At 43.0% G+C, this 19,892-nt stretch overlaps 1 protein-coding gene and 1 pseudogene across 4 annotated transcripts in view; one reads left to right on the plus strand and one right to left on the minus strand.

Annotated features, from left to right (window-relative positions):
* The window catches only part of GLB1 (galactosidase beta 1), a 108,478-nt gene that overhangs the window by 57,041 nt on the left and 31,545 nt on the right, over nt 1-19,892 (plus strand). For all 4 annotated transcript variants that reach the window (XM_054483789.2, XM_054483791.2, XM_054483792.2 and 1 more), the window contains one exon: nt 19,153-19,227. In XM_054483789.2, coding sequence (XP_054339764.1) covers nt 19,153-19,227 — 75 coding nt within the window. The remainder of the gene's footprint in view (nt 1-19,152; nt 19,228-19,892) is intronic.
* LOC129034210 (protein SEC13 homolog) lies at nt 5,709-6,687 on the minus strand (annotated as a pseudogene).

Consider the following 19,892-nt stretch of genomic DNA (forward strand, 5'->3'; position numbering starts at 1 on the left):
CCATGGTCTCACTATGTTGCCCAAGCTGGTATTGAACTCCTGGGCTCACTCATGGAACTTTTATCTTTAGGAATTATTTGAGATTTGGGGTGAACGTGGGTTCTTCCAGAGAGAATTAGCGTTTGCTTCTGGCAGGTACCGGGGAACATTACACCTTAAATTAAAATCTTAAATTGAGGGATTTTTTTGTACTACAGAAGCAGTGTGAATTTTAGCTACAAATATATCAGAGGGCTGACTGTGAATATGAATTTTCAAAGATTTGTTTTCTCCCTACCTATTGCCATGTAACAAAGTACCCCTAAACCTAGTAGCTCAACATAACAAATATTTATTATATCACAGTTTCCGAGGGTAAAGGATCTAGGAACGGCTTAGATAGATGTTATGTCTAAGCTACTCCTAGCGCTATTTTTTATTTCTATCAGTTTATGCAGTTTTAAAAATCAGCATTTGCAAAATACCATTCCATATTTGTATGTATGACCTCCATCATTTCTTTCGAAAAATCACCTGTCACTGGTTTTCCTTTGATGGTATAGGTCTTTTCTTCTCTAGTGCTTTTAAGATTTCCTTTTCATCTTTGATTTTTAGGAACTTTCCTATGGTATGCCTATGCATAGTTTTCTTTATATATATCTTGCTTGAGGGTGTTTGAACTTCCTAAATCTATGGCATTATTTCTTTTGTGGATTTTAGAACATTCTTGGCTATTATCTCATCCAATGTTACATTTACTTCATTCTCCCACCTTGCCTTTCAGAACACCAGTGATATGTGTGTTAGACGTTTTTTCCTGTGTTCTGGGTATCTCCTAAGTACTTCCATTGTTTCTATCCTTCCCCCCAACATATTTTAGTTTAGATTTTATTCCGACCTGTCTTCTAGTTTATTAATCCTCTTTTCAACTGTCTGAGTGAAACCCATATTATAGACTCAATTTCAATGATTGCATTTGTCAGTTCTAGAGCTTCCATTAGATTTTAAAAATTGTTTCCAGTTCTCTGCTGAAATTCCTCATCTTGTTTTGTTGTATGTTTATTGCCGTTATTTTAAGCTTTTTTCAGATTATTCCAATACCATGAAGTCTTGTGGGTCTGTTTCAATGGCTTTTTTTTCCTTTTTTTTTTTTTGAGACAGAGTCTTGCTCTGTTGCCCAGGCTGGAGTGCAGTGGTGTGATCTCAGCTCACCGCAACCTCCGCCTCCTGGGTTTAAGCGATTCTCCTGCCTCAGCCTCCTGAGTAGCTGGGATTACAGGTGTGCGCCACCACGCCTGGCTAATTTTTGTATTTTTAGTAGAAATGGGGTTTCACCATGTTGGTCAGGCTGGTCTCGAACTCCTGACCTCATGATCTGCCCACTTCGGCCTCCCAAAGTGCTGGGCTTAGAGGTGTGAGCCACTACGCCCGGCCCTGGCTTTTTTTTCTATTCGTTTTTGATCAGATAGTGTTGTCTCCTATATGTTGGGTTTTTTCTCATCTAGAGGTCAATAAAACAAAAAAGAAAGAGATAATTTGGGTTATATATGTTTTTTCTTCCAAAAGAGATTTACTTTTACTTCTACCAGGCAGTTAGAGTAGACAGAGATTATCTTCGTGCAATCAGGGATTAAGCTAATTTGAAAGTGGGCTTCTGTCTTCTTGCGGGTTGGTCCGCTTCTGGTTCACTTTCTTAGGGGTCTCAACTGAGAGCTTGAAGTATTTACCAGGGTTCTTTCTTCATTATGGTCTCTGAAGTCCAATTTTTATCTTCTCAGCCCTAGAAGACTCCCAGAAGTTGTGTTTGGCTTCTAGCCTCTCAGTTGGCCCTTGTGAATTGACAAATACCTTGATGGGAAAATTAGTAACAAATATCAGACTTGCATCATGGCATTTTCCGTTTTTTTGGAATTGTAACCACTTAATTCCTTTCTGCTTTGGTAGCTTTCTGATGCTTTCAAACAGATATTTTAAAACATCTTGTACAATTGTTCTAGATGTTTTCCACAGGAAGATTTGTCAACAAAAACCTAGTTTCAGAGATTTACTTACTCCCTAAGAGATTCTCCAGAATTTGCTATCCACAAAGGTGTTAACCTTCAGAGCACAGGGAAAACCTTTCACAAATTATTTTTCTGAGATCTGTCGATCATCCACTTAATCATTATACAAACATTCAACACCAGTCTTACAGTTTCTGTGTTAAATGCTAGAGGTGAGTGATAAGTCTACCATGGTCCTGTGTTGGAGGGGCTCACAGAAGAGATAAATTTGAATTTTTCTCTTTAAGCATCCCTTTTACTCCAGAGTTTCTCCAAATAGAATGAAATCTCCTTTAAGCAAGTTTTAAAGATATGGCAGATATGCAATTTGTTACCTCTCTCACCAATCTGAGCCTTTATTTTTTTTTTTTTGAGGAGTCGCCCAGTATTGTGTGAGAGGTAGAGTCACAAATTGGAGAAGCTTTAGAGAGAGACAGAACAAAACTTGAGTGTTGACTCCAGTACTCAGTGGGCAAGGTACCCTCCTTCCGCATCTATGCAATACAGTTAGCATGTCTTCTCAGAGAATAATACATAGCAGTTATTTTTATTACTGTTTTTCTTCACTTATGTCATTGTAAAATTTCAAACTCGAGTTAAATATTCCTCTGGAAACTTGTGCCCACTTATGCTCAAAGCCTCTGTTGACAGTTCCTTTTAGTAGCTGCGGTAATCACCATTGCTCAATTGCTCCCAAGAAAATCAAGGAGGAAGTATTACTCTGCCATTCTATTAGTTTTTATGTGGTGTCCAGACCCAAAGGGTATCCTGTTACAGAGAGTGTGACGTGAGCACTGTAGTTTTTTCTAGATAAGAGTTACTGTTCCATGTTTAGTTTGAGTGTCTTCTATCAGCCAGGACTACTGATTTACTTTATTTGATTATAATGCCTGTGGACTTGTTTTTTTTATAGACTGTTGCTTCATTTCACAATCCACTTCAGATTTATTTATTTTCTAAACAGATTTGTTGAGGTATAATTCACATACATTTCTCCCATTCAAAGTACACCATTCAGTGTTTTCTGGTATATTATTAATTTTTCAGGCCAGGCGTGATGGCTCATGCCTGTAATCCCAGCACTTTGGGAGGCCGAGGCAGGCAGATCACCTAAGGTCAGGAGTTTGAGACCAGCCTGGCCAACATGGTGAAATCCTGTCTCCACTAAAAATACAAAAATTACCCTGGCATGGTAGCGCACACCTGTAATTCCAGCTACTCGGGAGACTGGGGCAGGAGAATCACTTGAATGTGGGAGTCAGAGGTTGCAGTGACCCGAGATCACACCACTGTACTCCAGCCTGGGTGACAGAGCGAGATTGTCTCAAAAAAAAAAAAAAAAATTAAATTGTGGTAAAATATATATAAAACAAAATTTGCCATTTTAACCATATTTAAATGTAAATTCAATGCCATTAGTTATAGTCACAATGTTATACAGCCATCACCATTATCTATTTTCAAAACTTTTTCTTCCTTCCAGACAGAAACTCTGTAACCATGAAGCAATAGCTCCCCAGTCACTCTCTCCTCAGCTTCTAGTAGCTCCTAGTCTACTTTCTGTCTCTATGAATTTGCCTATTCTAGGTATTTCATATAAGTGGCATCATAAAATATTGGTCCTTTTGTATCTGGCTTATTTCACTTAGCACAATGTTTTCAAGGTTCGTGTTGTAATGTGTCAGAATTTCATTCCTTTTTATGGCTTAATATTCCACTGTATGCATATATGATATTTTCATTATCTATTCATTTTATTCATCTGGTGATGACCATTTCAGTTGTTTCCATCTTTTGGCTATTTGAATAATGCTGCATTGAACATCAGAGTACAAGTATCAATATGGATAAGTCTCTGCTTGTCATTCCTCTAGGGACATACCTAGAAGTGGAGCTGCTGGTAGGCTTATTTTTAGAATTATTTTCTTTCTGAAATAGTGAACTTTCCTAATGTGGAAAAAATCAAATCAAGTTTTAAAACAGATATTTACATAAGCTTTATTGCATAAAATATCACTTTACTTTTGGCCTCATCATAACAGCACATTTTTATTCTCTCATACTTCTAGCTACTTCTTCCTACCATCTGCTATCCCTGAAACTCCACACACTTTTCTTGATCTTCCCTTGCTCTTCTGATCGATGGCTGGGATAATCTTACACCATCACCCTCAATCCCTCTGTATGCGGCTGTTTAAGAGGCCCTGCTCTGTGAACCACTGCTGGGACCATTCTGACTGTCACACTCTGGAACCAGAGCCAGGCAGAAGAATTTTAAACTTCAGTATTGACTGGCTGGGAAGGGATCTTACTTCCAGTCTGATTTGGATCTTTCATGATCTCTAGTTCTCTTTTTGCCCTTTGTCATTTCTTCTTCTCACTGTCTAGTATAAACCATCACCCTTACACTTTATCCTAATGTACAGGTGACACTGTCTCCTACTTCACCCAGAAAATGAATGCTGTTGAATACACCAAGTTAAGGAGCTTGAATTATAGGTAATGGCGCCTTTGAAGTAGTTTAAAGAAGAAAATGATATAATCGGCTATGCATTTCAAAATGGCTATTGGATGAGGCAACAAAAAGGAATGTGTAGTTAGAATGAATCAAGAAATCATTACAAATTCCAAGTGTCTTAGTCAGTTTGAGCTGCAATAACAAAGTACCATAGATTGGGTGGTACTTACGGTTCTGAGGGTGAAAATGCCAGCATGGTTAGGTTCTGGTGAGGGCCCTCTTCCACACTGCAGAGCACTGACTTCTAATTGTATCTTTAATTACAAAAAGGGGGCTAAAGAGCTCTCTGGGATCTCATTTAAGGCACTAACCCCATCTCAAAGTCCTTACCACATAATACCATCACCTTAAGAGTTAGAATTTCAACATATGAGTTTTGGGAGGACACAAATGTTCAGTCCATAACAAAAAGATTAATTAAAATAATCACAAATATCACCTTTTTTTTTGAGGCAGTGTCTTGTTCTGTTGCCCAGGGTGGAGTGCAGTGGTGCAATCATAGCTCACTGCAGCTTCAAACCCCTGGACTCAAGCGGTCTTCCTGCCTCAGCCTCCTGAGCAGTTAGGACTACAGGTGTGCGCCACCACACCTGGCTGATTTTTAATTTTTTTGTAGCAATGGAGTCTCCCTATGTTGCCCGGGCTGCTCTTGAACTCCTGACCTCAAGCAGTCCTCCCACCTTGGCCTCCCAGAGTGCTGGCATTACAAACATGGGCAACTGCGCCCAGCCTACAACATTTTTTTAAAAACGTCATTTGGTTTTATTAACTGCTTGAAACCTCTACCATTCTTCATTCCTTAACTTTTGTTTTTTTTTTTTTTTTTTAATAAGCAATATGACTTTATTTAGTGACTTTGGAAACAAAACCTCCCAAATAATGCCTGAACCCAAAGTTACATAAAAATGGCTAAAAATATTTTAAAATAATAGATTTGAACATCATTTGTAGTTTCTGCCTCATAACATGAATGCTTTCAGCTGGACAGTAGATTATAAACCATCTCTGATCATGTTAAGGCAGATTAGATGATCAATCTGTGGTTGCATTTGTAACTACCCCTAGGAAAAGAATCTTGTTGGAGTTGGGAGCTCCTCACATTTGCTTGGTGAGTTGGCCCAGGAAGGGGCAGTCCTGGAGCTGGCAGGTGGGAGGCTCTGCCTGTCTTGTCACTGCTCGTTCTGCTGGCCCTCTATGACTGAAGCTGACACAGAGCCCTGGCCCTTGTTGACATCACTGATACACACCCACTGCCCGTCAACCGACTGCTTCCTCAGGGTCACCTTATTGTCTCCACCAGAGATGGCCAATATGTTGGCTGTGATGGACCTGCCCGCATGCTACATGACATCATTGAACTTGTGCAGCAATTTGGGAGACCATGTATTTCCCAAGGCATCATCACAGGTCCAAATGAACACACGACCATCCCAGGAGTAGCTGGCGATTGTGCCGGTGGGCAGGCTGATGGAGGGGGTCCAGGCCACATCTCAAACCCAGTCACTGTGCTTCCAGCTTCTGCTTCTCCTTCCACTGGCCATCCTTGAAGAGCTTGTCACAGCCACCTGATGCAAACTTCTTGACGTAATTGGGTTTCTGCCTGAACAGCTGGTCTATGAGGCTTCCAGGTACAACAGCAGGAGCCTAGCTGACAGCATTGCAGCCAATGGTGTGAGCGTTGTTGATCTTCTTCACTTCCCATTGGCCTTCCCCTATATAAGTCAGCAGGAAGATGGCCCCACCTGAGCTCCCACAGGCCAGGATCAGGCCGTAGTCATGGGGGGCCTAGCACACAGAGTTCACTCAGGAGTCATATCCTGAGGGGTCATGGGTCTTCTCCCAGGTGCCGTTTTCGTCTTTCCAGATAATGACTTTCCAATCATAGGAGCACAATGCCAGGTATTGCCATATGTGGGATGAGCCCAGGCCACTTGCCACATAGGACTCTCATGACTTCTGAGGTTGGCAATGAGGATCTGCCCTCTGTTGTGCACTTTGAAGATTTTGATGGATTTTTCTGATGAGCAGGTTGCCAGGCGGGTGCCATAGTAGTCCATCTGGGCATCATGAATCATATCCTTATGGGAGGTATCCACAGTGTTAATTACTGACACCATGATTGCAGCGTGACTGCTCTAGGGATGTGGCAGCTCCTGGTGGTGCCTCCCCGTTCCTTACCATCTTTTTTTTTTTTTTTTTTTTTTTTTTTTGAGACAGTCTCGCTCTGTCACCCAGGCTGGAGTGCAGTGGTACAATCTTGGCTCACTGCAACCTCTGCCTCCCAGGTTCAAGTGATTCTCCTGCCTCAGCCTCCTGAGTGACTGGGATTACAGGTGTGCGCCACCACACCTAGCTAATTTTGTATTTTTAGTAGAGACGGGGTTTCACCATGTTGACCAGGCTGGTCTCGAACTCTTGACCTCAAGTGATCCACCTGCCTGGGCCTCCCAAAGTGTTGGGATTGCAGACGTGAGCCACCCCGCTTAGCCTCTTTATCACCTTTTTTAGCAACAATGTTTGCCTGTTCAGATGGCCACAATGTTTGTAATCTTTTCCTCTAGAGAGAATAGAAATCTTTCTTTTTAGCCTGGCTGATTGAAATTTGTTTAGTATTGATAGTTTAGCAAAACAGAAAAGCTTCACATTTTGTTACTGATAATATTATATAAATGTTTAAGATTGTAATCAAAATTGGGGAACTATCTCTCCAGTTTGTTCATATATGAGCTGTAATTTTTGGAAGAAATTTTCACAGACAGGTTCTGGCCCCATACATTTCAAACCTTGCTTCTCCACAACCCATGTACTTCTGGGGCTGGGTGCCTTCAGGCATGATTGTATTGCACTATGATGCTAAGTGAGTCAGCACACTGGGTGGAGGGATGATCCATTAATCATAACTTACCTACTCATGGAAGTAACCAGGAATCATATCAGTATATCCTACTGTACCCATGTAAAGTAAATCCCTACTTTAACTGATTTTTAGTTGGGTCCCCAAAATGCCTATAGCAACCTGTAAAACCTCCCAAAGGAAGAGGACATTTGACACAGGGAAGCTGGAACAGAAAGAGACAAGGATCTTAGCTTGTTGTGGTCAAATTATATTACTTTTGCAAGTTTTACAAAAACATGACACTATGAACATGCTGGTGGGATTCCTCCCTTGGGGCACTTCTGGATGCAGCTGCCACGGTAGCCTAGGAATGAGATGATGGCAGGGGCATCAGGGAGTGGAGAGGAAGCAATCAATTTGAAAAACATTTAGGGCTGGGCACAGTGGCTCTTGCCTGTAATCCCAGCACTTTGGGAGGCCAAGGTGGGAGGTTCACTAGAGGCCAGGAAATCAAGGCCAGATTGGGCAACATAGTGAGACTATCTCCACAAGAAAATTTAAAAATTTAAATTAGGAAAGAAAAGTGTTCAGGAGGTAAAATTGATAGGATTTGGTGATTGACTGAACACAGATGTGAGAAAGAATGAGGAGTTGTTGATTTGTCCAGGTTGAAACCTTAGTTAGATAACTAGGTGGGTACTGGGATCAGCACCTGAGATAGAGGATTGCAGAGGAGGCCCTGGCAGGGACAGGGGAAGCACGTTCAATTCTGGGCTTGTTCAGCTCAGTATTTCCGGGAACATCCAGGTAGAGAGATTTCTCCATAAGCACCAACACTTAATAGTAAGACACTCCAGGGAGAAGTCTGAAAGGCTGGCGCAGATTCTGGGGCCATCAGTGCAAATAGAAGCCAAAGTCCAGGGAGAGGTTGAGACTGCACATGGGGAGCTGACTGAGGAGGGCGATGGGCCAAGCAAAAGACAAACCCAGGGGATCCCAAGCTTTAACGACTGGGCAGAGTAAGAGAACCCACAAAGGAGACAGAGTCTTTAGAAATTGCCAGGCTCGGTGGCTCATGCGTGTAATCCCAGCACTTTGGGAGGCCGAGGTGAGTGGATCACCTGAGGTCGGGAGTTCGAGACCAGCCTGGCCAACATGGTGAAACTCCATCTCTACTAAAAATAAAAAAATTAGGCAGGCATGATGGCGCACGCCTGTAATCCCAGCTACTCTGGTGGCTGAGGCAGGAGAATCGCTTGAACCCAGAAGGCAGAGGTTGCAGTGAGCTGAGATCACGCCACTGTACTCCAGCCTGGGTGACAAGAGCAAAACTCTGTCTCAAAAACAAAACAAAGCAAAAAAAGAAATGAATGTAATTCAATAGCTTATGATAGATTGCAGCTTAACATGTCATATTTTCCCTCTTTTTTTGATATTTGTGGTTTGAAAGAAAAATTAACTACAAGATTCAGTGGAGATATCTATATATATCTATCTATATATATATATTTTTTTTTTTTTTTTTTTTTTTTGAGACAGAGCCTTGCTGTGTCACCCAGGCAACTTCTACCTCCCTGGTTCAAGTGATTCTCTTGCCTCAGCCTCCCGAGTAGCTGGGATTACAAGCGCACACCAATGCACATGGCTGATTTTTGTATTTTTAGTAGAGACGGAGTTTCGCCATGTTGGCCAGGCTGGTCTCAAACTCCTGACCTCAGGTGATCCACCCGCCTTGGCCTCCCAAAGTGCTGGGATTACAGGTGTGAGCCAACGCACCCTGTGCGCCAGTGGGCTCTTTCTTATGAGACTTTGTAGACATTCCATTAGCTGATTTGTTAAATGATCTTCAAAATATTTGCTTGCATCAAGTAAAGGAAATTGGATGGTAAATATCCCCTATATATAGCTCTACCTGCCTCCTTCCTTCATCAAAGACTCAAAAAGTGGAATATGTCTCCTCTTTAATCCATTTCAAGAACACATTAGGTGGTGATGGGCAATAGATTTCACTGACATGGACTCCTGGGGATAATCTCCCAGCAGGCTGCATAAGCCTGTGCTCAGTGGTGAAGGCCCCCAGGCGGCTCTCTTCATATGAATCTTCAAGGCATGGCAAAGCTCATGACATTTGCATTTTAAAAGGTATTTGCTTTGGTGTGGGTAAAACTCAACCAAACATGGTTAACACTTTGACCTCGAGGATGAACCATAAAAATATAGGGCAGCGACCTCCTCTTCCCTACTGATTCCTGAGAGGGGCAGTGGTGAGTTTATTTTTGTATGCTGTCAAATCAACTTAAGACCCATTTTAAGAGTTTTATTTCTGTTCTTTATAGGGATTCCATCAATGTAAGAGTTCCGCTGATTTTTTGGAAATGGGTCACTGTAGAAATTAATCAAGTGGTAGTGAGGACCTTGATAATTGGAGTGGATTCTGGGATTCCCAAAGGTAGTAACTGGGCTGAGTGATGAAGGGGGGATGGGAGAACAGCCACAGTGATTTTTTCTGTACTTCAAAAGCTTAATGAAGTTTGAAATTTGATCCAGGATTTGTCTACACTGGCTGATTAATCATCCTGCTCTGTTTATGACTGGAATGACATTGGCTTGATATGCAGACACAGCTGTCTCTTGCTGATGTATAGTGCTGGTGAAAACCAGTGTTTTATGTCTGATGATTACAGATGAGAAAGGGAATATTACTTAGCAACCGTTAAATAGTCTTTTAAAGTGTCACCTGCTCTCTTGTAGTACTGGTCTTTTCGTTTCCTGTAGAGTTGGCTTTTCTAGTCCCTCTTCCAGAGTGATTTCTCTGAAACACTGATGTGATTGCTTCTCAGTCTTTTGGCTAAGATCAAGTGTAGCATCTAAAACACTGATGTGGTCAGGATACCTTCCATGACTTGGCCCCTATATTTTTCCAGCCTCATCTTTCAATTCTCCCTTCTTAGATGTGATTCCCTGGCCTTAAGTTGGCGCTATATACAGTTCCATGAACGAAACAGCACTGTTTATACCTCCTGGTCTCTGCACCCTCTGCCTTTATTCACCTGGAAATGAAGACACACCTCAGTTACCGTATCTGCAGAGTCTTCTTTGACCCACTTGTCAGCCAAGTTAGTCACATTTTGTTTTCTATCACTTATGTTGTAGAAATCTTTTAAACATTACTTTTCTTTTTTTTTTTTTTTTTCTTAAATTTTCTTTTAGGTTCATGGGTACATGTGCAAGATTGTTGTGTAGGTAAACTGTGTGTCACAGGGGTTTGGTATACAGATTATTTTGTCACCCAGGTAATAAGCATAGTACCTGATAGGTCATTCTTTGATCCTCTGCCTCCTCCTACCTACCACCCTCAAGTAGGCCCTGATGTCTGTTCCCCTTTTTGTGTCCGTGTGTTCTCATCATTTAGCTCCCACTTATAAATAAGTGAGAATGTGCAGTATTTGGTTTTCTGTTCCTGCATTAGTTTGCTTAGGATAATGGCCTCCGGCTCCATCCATGTTGTTGCAAAGGACATGATCTTGTTTCTTTTTTATGGCTGCATAGTATTCCATGGTGTATATATGCCACATTTTCTTTATCCAGTCTACCATTGATTGTCATTTAGGTTGATTCCATGTCTTTACTATTGAAAATACTACTTTTCGTGGTGTGTTAATATAACTGATTTATACACATTTCTCACTCTCTGGAATAGGAGCTGTTTATAAGTCTAGTACAAAGCGTAGGACCTGACACAAAGTACTTTCTTAATAAGAGTTTGTTGGATGAATGTATGAAAACATTAGAGGTCTTGGTGAAGGAAAAGCTGGTCACCATTGAATCTAGTGGATTCCACAGGGAAAACAGCAGCTTCCTGTGTTGAATTTGTCCAGTTAAGTATGAGAAGCAACATTTCTGATTGCTCTGATTAAAGCACAAATTATTATGGAAAAATAATGGTTTAGAAGTATAGCATTTTGGTATATTTGTTTATTTCTTTTCTGAAACATTAATTAGCTAAGGTAAAGATGAGGATTTTGCTATATGATAATCCAACTAGTATCAATGAAAATCACCAATATTAAAATGAAAAGTTAGAAAATTGTAGTAAATGGGATAGACAGATGAAAGCTTAATATCTGTATTATAATGAGCTAATATCACTGATCAGAATATCAAGATCTACATAGAAAATTGGGTAAATGACAACCAGGTGCGGTGGCTCAAGCCTGTAATCCCAGCAGTTAGGCTGAGGCGGGCAGATCACCTGAGGTCGGGAGTTCGAGACCAGCCTGACCAACATGGAGAAAACCCGTTTCTACTAAAAATACAAAAAATTAGCCAGGCGTGGTGGCGCATGCCTGTAATCCCAGCTACTCGGGAGGCTGAGGCAAGAGAATTGCTGGAACCTGGGAGGTGGAGGTTGCAGTGAGCCGAGATTGTGCCATTGCACTCCAGCCTGGGCAACAAGAGCGAAACTCCATATCAAAAAAAAAAAAAAAAAAAAAAAAAATTTGAGTAAATGACATAAACAAGTATGGATACTTGGTGAAAATGTGGGTATACACTATTTTAAGTCTTATAAAATACTCATATCCTTTGACCTAGTCACCCCACACTCAGAGCGTTACTTTTAAAAAATAAAAATTTAAAAGAAGGATAATGCTATAGACATGAAGTTGTTTGTTGCAACTTATAAATTTTGATATTTATGATATCAAAATTGGAAAAATTCAACCCCTAACGTAGGAAGGAGGATTATGTAAATTCTGTCATATCCACACAAAACGCTATAATATGCAATCAGTAAAATTGTTTTCAATATATAACCATGTCAAAAGTACTTCTAGTAAGTAGCAGTAGCAAATTACAAAATTATCTCTGAAGTTTATGTTATATGTATACATAAGGGGAGGATCTAGGAGGGACACCAGAAGAGAAAAGGTTTTGTGCTGGCTTTGGGGGTTGTTTTGTTTTGTTTTTGGAATTGTGGGTGAATAAACTTCCTTTTTTTTTCTTTTTTTGAGACGAAGTCTTGCTCTGTCACCCAGGCTGGAGTGCAGTAGCACGATCTCAGCTCACTGCAACCTGCACCTCCTGGGTTCAAGCGATTCTCCTGCCTCAGCCTCCTGAGTGGCTGGAACTACAGGAGCACGCCACCATGCTTGGCTAATTTGTTTGTATTTTTAGTAGAGACGGGGTTCTGCCATGTTGGCCAGGCTAGTCTTGAACTCCTGACCTCAGTTGATCCACCCACCTCAGCCTCCCAAAGTGCTGGGATTACAGGCGTGAGCCACCACGCTGGGCCTAATACTTTCTATTCTATTGTTACAACAATAAGGAGGCAGGGCAGAGCAGTGGGAACAGCGCTAGACTTGGAGCCACAGTACCAGCTCCCTGCCTTGTTCCCTTTATAATCTCGAGCCAGTTTCTCAGTCGTATCTCTAAAGAGGAAATACAATAACTAGGTATGAGAGCCTTTGGAAGTAGTACATGAGATGACAGTACAGGCACCTAAGCACTGCATCAAAGTGAGCTGAGTGTAGGTTGAGCAAGTATGTCCATACAATGACTTTTTCTTCCAGTGTGGTAGAAAACATTGCAGTCCTAGTTAAATTGGAATCTGCCTTGAACTTTAAGAGATATATGACATGGTCACTACTATGTGCAGGTAAGTAGGGAACCTCAGGAAACAGATCATACTGCTCTCAGGTCCCTCTTTGTGAATTTGTGTTTTCTGCTTTTATTGGCCAGAATGGGGAGTGAAAGAGGAAGGGATGGGTAAATGGCTAGTGGAGGAGTGTGGTCTAGACTTCAGGGAAAGTGGGGAAAGAGATCTTACAACATATTTAACTTTCCAAGATAAATAGTAACTCTTTGATCTCACATTTATTTCTTTTAATATTATGTTTTAAAACTTTCACAGAGATATAGATTCATATTGTGGGTACAAAGCACTTTCCAGAGCAAGATGGCCGACTGACCACCTTCTTATCTCTTCTCCCTTCCAAAATGTTACTTCTTTCAAAAAATGGGAATCTTTTTAAAACTGGAGACAGTAAAAGGGGAGTTGTTCGTGCATGACAGATTTTGAAAGATCTGTGGTGGCTGAGGATGTAGAATAAGGAAATCTCAGTCCCTAGTGAGTGTGGAATAGAGTTACAGAAACAGAGAGCAGGTAGTAGACTGGTCTCAAAGAACCATGGAGACCCAGGTCCTGGAAATACATGAGTGGCAAAGGATAGGAATGACATGGAGCTGACAGTGAGAAGGGTAATTAAACCTTATATATTTTCTGTTAGGTCCTCCGCTTCTTCACCTCAGTCTCAAACACAGACCGTCCATCAGGGAGGCATCTTTCTACCAGTCAGAAAATCAGAGAGGGTTTTCCTTAAAACATTTAAAAAAGTAAACAGATTAAAGATCCTCCACATTACATCTGATTCTGTCAAAGCACCCTAAAACAAAACCCCCAGAGCTGGGCACAGTGGCTCGTGCCTGTAATCCCAGCACTTTGGGAGGCTGAGGCAGGCGGATCACCTGAGGTCAGGATTTCAAGACCAGCCTGGCCAACATGGTGAAACCCCGTCTCTACTAAAAATACAAAAAAATTAGCTGGGTGTGGTGGTGGGCATCTGTATTCCCAACTACTCAGGAAGCTGAGGCAGGAGAATCACTTGAACTCGGGAGACGGAGGTTGCGGTGAGCTGAGATCATTCTACTGTACTCCAGCCTGGGCGACAAGAGCAAAACTCCGTCTCAAAAAACAAAAACAAAAACCCAGAGGACAAGCCCTGCTCGTGTACACAGAGCAGGACTGTTAGAGAGAGGACGAGGACGATTATGCAGGGCATTCATTTGCATTACCATTAAATAGGAATGAACAACCAAGCATGGCCAGACACTGAGGGCAACCATAAAACCTGCAACAGGAAAGAGAAAGACCAAGATGAAATAAACAGAAAAGTGACTGTAAAGGCAACAAAGGATTCAGGGGACAGGAGAGATCTTAAGTAAAAAAAAAACAAAATCCATCAAGTTTATCTTTCAGAGGTATATTACATCCATAGGTAAGAATGGGATACTTTGAAAAAGAAGCTACTAGAGAACAGGAGTTCTTGGATATTAAGAAGAATCTCCTAGAAACTAGAACGAGAACACAGAGATGGAAATCAGAAAAGATAAGAGATAATGAGGAACAATCTAGGATGTCCAACTTGGTACCAATAAGAAGGAAAAAATTGGAGAAAAAAATGTCAAAGAAGTAATACAGAAGTTTTTCAAAATTGAAAGGGATCTCTGAGTTGTCGAACATAATGAATGCAAAGAAGATACATAATCAGATGTATCACTAGGAAATTTTAGGACATTGAGAATAAAGAGGTGACAGATGACCAAGCATTGTGGCTCATGCCTATAATTCCAGCACTTTGGGAGGCCAAGGTGGGCAGATCAGTTGAGGCCAGGAGTTCGAGACCAACCTGGCCAACATGGCAAAACCCTGTCTCTACCAAAAATACAAAAATTAGCCGGGCATGGTGGCATGCACCTGTAATCCCAGCTATTCAAGAGGCTGAGGCATGAGAATCACTTGAACCCGGGAGGTGGAGGTTGTAGGGAGTGGAGATCACGCCACTGCATTCCAGCCTGGGTGACAGAGCGAGACTCCATCTCAAAAAAACAAAACAAAACAAAAAAAGAGGCGACATAGGGTAATATGCTAATTGATGGAAATAATAAATAAAGATATAAGGATATTATTTTAAAGGTACAAAGATAACTAGGAGAGAAGCTAAAAATGGTGATATAACCATAACAGCAAGAAAGGAAGATAAACTTTCTTTATCTTCTGGGCTGTATTCTTATGTCTTAAAGAAATCAATGATAAGAAAAAGCAGTACACATATGTTACTTAGAGACCAGAAGAAGCAAAAATAGGAACAATTAAATAATCTTAAAATGTGCTGGGCGTGGTGGCTCACACCTGTAATTCCAGCACTTTAGTAGGCCAAGGTGGGAGGATCGCTTGAGTTCAGGAGTTCGAGACCAGGCTAGGCAACGTAGTGAGACCCCATTTCTACAAAAATAAAAGTAAAAATTAGCAGGTCATGGTGGTGCATGCCTATAGTCCCAGCTACTCAGGAGGCTGAGACAGGAGGATCGCTGGAACTCAGGAGGTTGAGGCTGCAGTGAGCCGTGATTTTGCCACTGTACTCCAGCCTGGGCAACAGCCTATCTCAAAATAAAATAATAAAAAATGATAATTTTTAAATGGCTTCCTCTGAAAGACAGAACTAAGAGAAAAGTGAGGCAGGGGACTGTTGCTTTTCACTATAACAGTCTTTTGTCCTCCTCTTTTTATTTATTTTATTTTATTTTATGTTATATTTTATTTTTTGAGATAGAATCTCACTGTGTCACCCAGGCTGGAGTGCAGTGGTGCAATCTCAGCTCACTGCAACCTCCGCCTCCCAGGTTCAAGTGATTTTCATGTCTCAGTGTCCCAAGTAGCTGAGACTACAGGCATGTGCCACCATGCCTGGCTAATTTTGTATTTTTAGTAGAGATGGCGTTTCACCATGTTGGCCAGGCTGGTCTCGAACTCCTGACCTCAAGTGATCTGCCTGCCTCAACCTCCCAAAGTGTTGGGAATACAGGCGTGAGCCACCTCCTCCTTTTAAAAATTATTAGTTTTTATTATTGTTACAGGATCTTTGGGGTGTCACTTTTCTGGCTGGAAACCTCTGTGGCCTGTGGCGCCTTTGCCCAAGTTTTGCTCGGGCCCACTGGGCTTGTTCTGCCCACTCGGCCTGGCAGGCTGCACTCGGCTCATGCTTCCTGCCTGGATCCCATACCTGCCAAGGGCAAGTCAGGCATGGAGCGGCAAGGTGTGTGTGAGCAAGTGTGGGGTCGAGCCACTGTGCACGGTCAGACACGCTGGCTGCTGCTGCTGCAGGGTGAGCAGCTCCAGGTGCCCGCACAGGCGCCAGCTCTCTGCAAGGCTGCAGCTGGACCAGGCGCACTGCAGACAGCTTCTCTGGCTGGCATCAGGGTATACAGTAGTGCCCGGAAGCTTGGAGATGCCAGGAACCACAGGGCCCCAAAGAGGGAGTCACAGCCCCAGCTCGGGTAGCTCCCAGGTCTGGGGTCCCCAAAGGACCATAGCTCTTCTCTCCTTCTTTTCCCCCACAACGTGGTGAGCAAGGGGCATGTTTCAGCCCTATTTGTGTTACAGCTCTTTTAGCCTCACCATTCAGCGGATCTTGAGTTCTTGTCCTACATCCAGGAAGAATGAGGTACACAGACAAGTGGAGGGTGAGCAAGATGAAGAGTAGCTTTATTGAGTGATAGAACAGCTCAGAGGAGACCCACAGTGGGTAGCTCCTCTCCATAGCCAGGGTGTCCCAAGGAGTGTTCAGCTCTCAGCAGAGAGGGTAGTGCCTCTCTGTGGGTAGATTATCCCATCCTCTCTCCATCCTCTCAGCAGAGAGGATAGCTTCTCTCTGCAGCTGATTGTCTCCCCTTGTCTCTCCATCTTCTAGTCTTGCTGAGCCCGCAGTTGTTATGGGCTTCAGCGGGAAGGAAGTGCTGCTTGGACCATGGCGGCCATTGGCAGGCCCAGGGAAAAGCACCACAAGTTACCCCTCTGGTCCATGAGACTAGTGGCCCGAACCCCAGGCTTCGGGCCCTCCCCAGCTTGGAGGTGGGGCTTCACCAGGGACTCGCCCCCTTCCACCCAGGAGCCTGTCTACCTCCTGCCACCATTCATGGCGCCCAGGCTGTTTGTGCCAAGGGACGCCTACAGGCCAGTGCTGAGCTGCCCTCAGCGCCCCCTCGGCCTCCCTCCTGTGCTCATCGGTGCCCAGAGTCCAGAGGGGGCTGAGGTGGCAGGGGGCTGGCATGTCAGTGCGACCCTGAACGTTTGCACACCCAGCCAGCATGCGACAGCACGTGGGCTCAGCCCCATCCTTGCTCCGAGATCGGAGTAGCGCTGGGAGAAGAGAGAGGCTAGGCAGCGGGAGCAGACACCTCTTAGCCTTTTGGGGGATGGGGGCCTTCCTGGGTCCCCAAGAGTGCAGAGGTGTTTCCGTCTGCAGCTGCAGCTTGGTAGCTGCAGCCACCCCCAGCTCCTGCTTGGCTCCATGGATCGTGACACTGCCCCGGGCACAGCTCTACCTCGGGGCCCTTCTCTGTCCGCCCCTCCGTGCCCAACCACGCTGCTCCCCCATCAGCGGGTGACTCGGCCCAGTCCCATCGTGGCAGGCTTCAGGGACTGTCTACCTCCTTCCTGCTGTACCCTTTCCACAGCAGCAGCAGGCAAGAGCAGCAACGCGGAGCCAGGGTCAGCAGCGGCAGAGGCTCCGGGCCTGGGAGTGGGTCCTGCCTGGCCCTGTGAGGCTGGGGACAGCACAGTCAGCTGCCTCGGGGACATGGGGCACAGGGGTCCTCTCCGCCGCCACTACTGGCCCTGCAGCTGCTCCCACCGCCACTGCCCACGACCTCCTTCCGCCACAGCCAGCGTGATGGCAGCAGCTGCTCTGGGCCACAAAGAGGCGATGCTGCCAGCATTGTGACTTTTAGAAAGGGAAACCAAAAAAAAAAAAGAAGGAAAGAAAGAAATAGAAGAATCTTGAGAGTTCACAGTACACTCTACTTGAAAAGCCACAGATGGCTACAGACATTTCTAAGACGTGGGACTTTCTCCCAGATCTTCTTACTCCATAATTGTATACATACATGCACATACATGTGTGTACATGTGTATATGTCCAGATATAATATTTAACATTTAATAAGAATTTATTTTTAAAAATAGTTTCAGACTTTCAGAAAAGTTACAAGAATAAAAGTAGTTTAAAAAAAGAGGATTTGTGGCCAGGCGTGCTGGCTCACGCCTGTAATCCCAGCACTTTGGGAGGCTGAGGCGGGCGGATCACCTGAGATCAGGAGTTCGAGACCAGCCTGACCAACATGGAGAAACCCCATCTCTACTAAAAATACAAAATTAGCCAGGTGTGGTGGTGCATGCTTGTAGTCCCAGCTACTCGGGAGGCTGAAGCAGGAGAATCACTTTAACCTGGGAGGCAGAGGTTGCGGTGAGCCGAGATCATGCCATTGCACTCCAGCCTGGGCAACAAGAGCAAGACTTCATCTCAAAAAAAAAAAAGAGCATTTGTATATTCTCCACCCGGACTCATCTGTGTCAACATTTTACTCTACTTGCTTCATCACTTGTGCATAGGCTTGTTTCTTCTCTCTCTCTCTCTCTGTGTGTGTGTGTTTTCTAAATCATTGGAGAATTGCATACATCATGGCCTTTACCTTTAAATACTTCGTTATATGTTTCATAACAATATGGAGATGTATACTCTCTCATAACCACAGTAAATTTAACATTGATACAGAACTTTAGCAATAAGATTAATATTTTTCCTATGATAGGCTATCTCCCTTCAGAGTCTATCACGTACCTATTTCCTTTTTTCCTCCCGCTCCCTAGCCTTCTGCCATTTACCCTCATTCTCTCTACTTGTTTTTGCCCTTTTGTTTTGAGGTCTTTCAGTTTATAATCATGTGGATATTCCTGAAGCTTAAAACACAGACATACACTTAGAGGTAAAAAATTTACCAGATCCTGCTTTGGAAGAAGTCTCTAGTTCCTTTGATTTTCCAAAAAAGCAGTGGCACTATTGAGTCTTTGACCTTCCTTTCAAATAATAAATTTTATGAATATATTTCTGAAGGTTTACCAATTTTTTTTCTTTTCTCTCTTTTTCTACTCTCGTTTATAGTTTGAAAAAGTACCAGAAGGTCCTATCCCTCCATCTACACCAAAGTTTGCATATGGAAAGGTCGCTCTGGAAAAGGTAAGAAAAAAAATAACAGAAACTTTGAAAGTGAGAGATGGGAGTGAGAAAATGGAATTTAGTAGCAGTGAGTGAAAGCGCTGTGCTGGAGGAATTGGTTTGTTATTTTTCTGCGAATTTGTTTTCTGCGAGCCTAATGGAGTAAACGATGTTTCTGGGAAAATGGGGAGAGAGAGGTGAGAAGATACTCATGCTTGTTGACAGGATGAGCAGATGGGACACAGGTGGGAGTAGTCGGCATTCTTGGATCATTTGGGTCATCTTGGTTCCTTTATCAGTGGTTTAAGCAGTGTCAAGTGCCTTTGTGGAAATAACATGCCACCTCATTGTTATGGCTGTCAAGACTCTTTGTCGTAATTTACCTTTTTTAGGAGTTCCCCAAAATCACAGGCATTTTGATAGATCTCTGCCCTAAATTATATACTTCCCTCCATCTCAAAGTCATGTCCAAATTTTTATGGTCTGTGGCTTATACGTTAAATGGGGACACTGGGGGAAAAGCTAGAAATCAATCATAAATAGGAGTTAAGGGCAATGTATTCTAGGAAAAGCGAAAAAGAAGAGAGGTATTACTTAATAGTCAGAGGAGTGACATAGCCAAAGTCAATTTGTTTTGACCATCTGTGTCTTCAGGTTTTCCCCTTTTATAATCCCTAACTCCTACA

This window comes from Pongo pygmaeus, chromosome 2 (assembly GCF_028885625.2).
Source record: "Pongo pygmaeus isolate AG05252 chromosome 2, NHGRI_mPonPyg2-v2.0_pri, whole genome shotgun sequence".
NCBI classification, from domain to species: domain Eukaryota; kingdom Metazoa; phylum Chordata; class Mammalia; order Primates; family Hominidae; genus Pongo; species Pongo pygmaeus.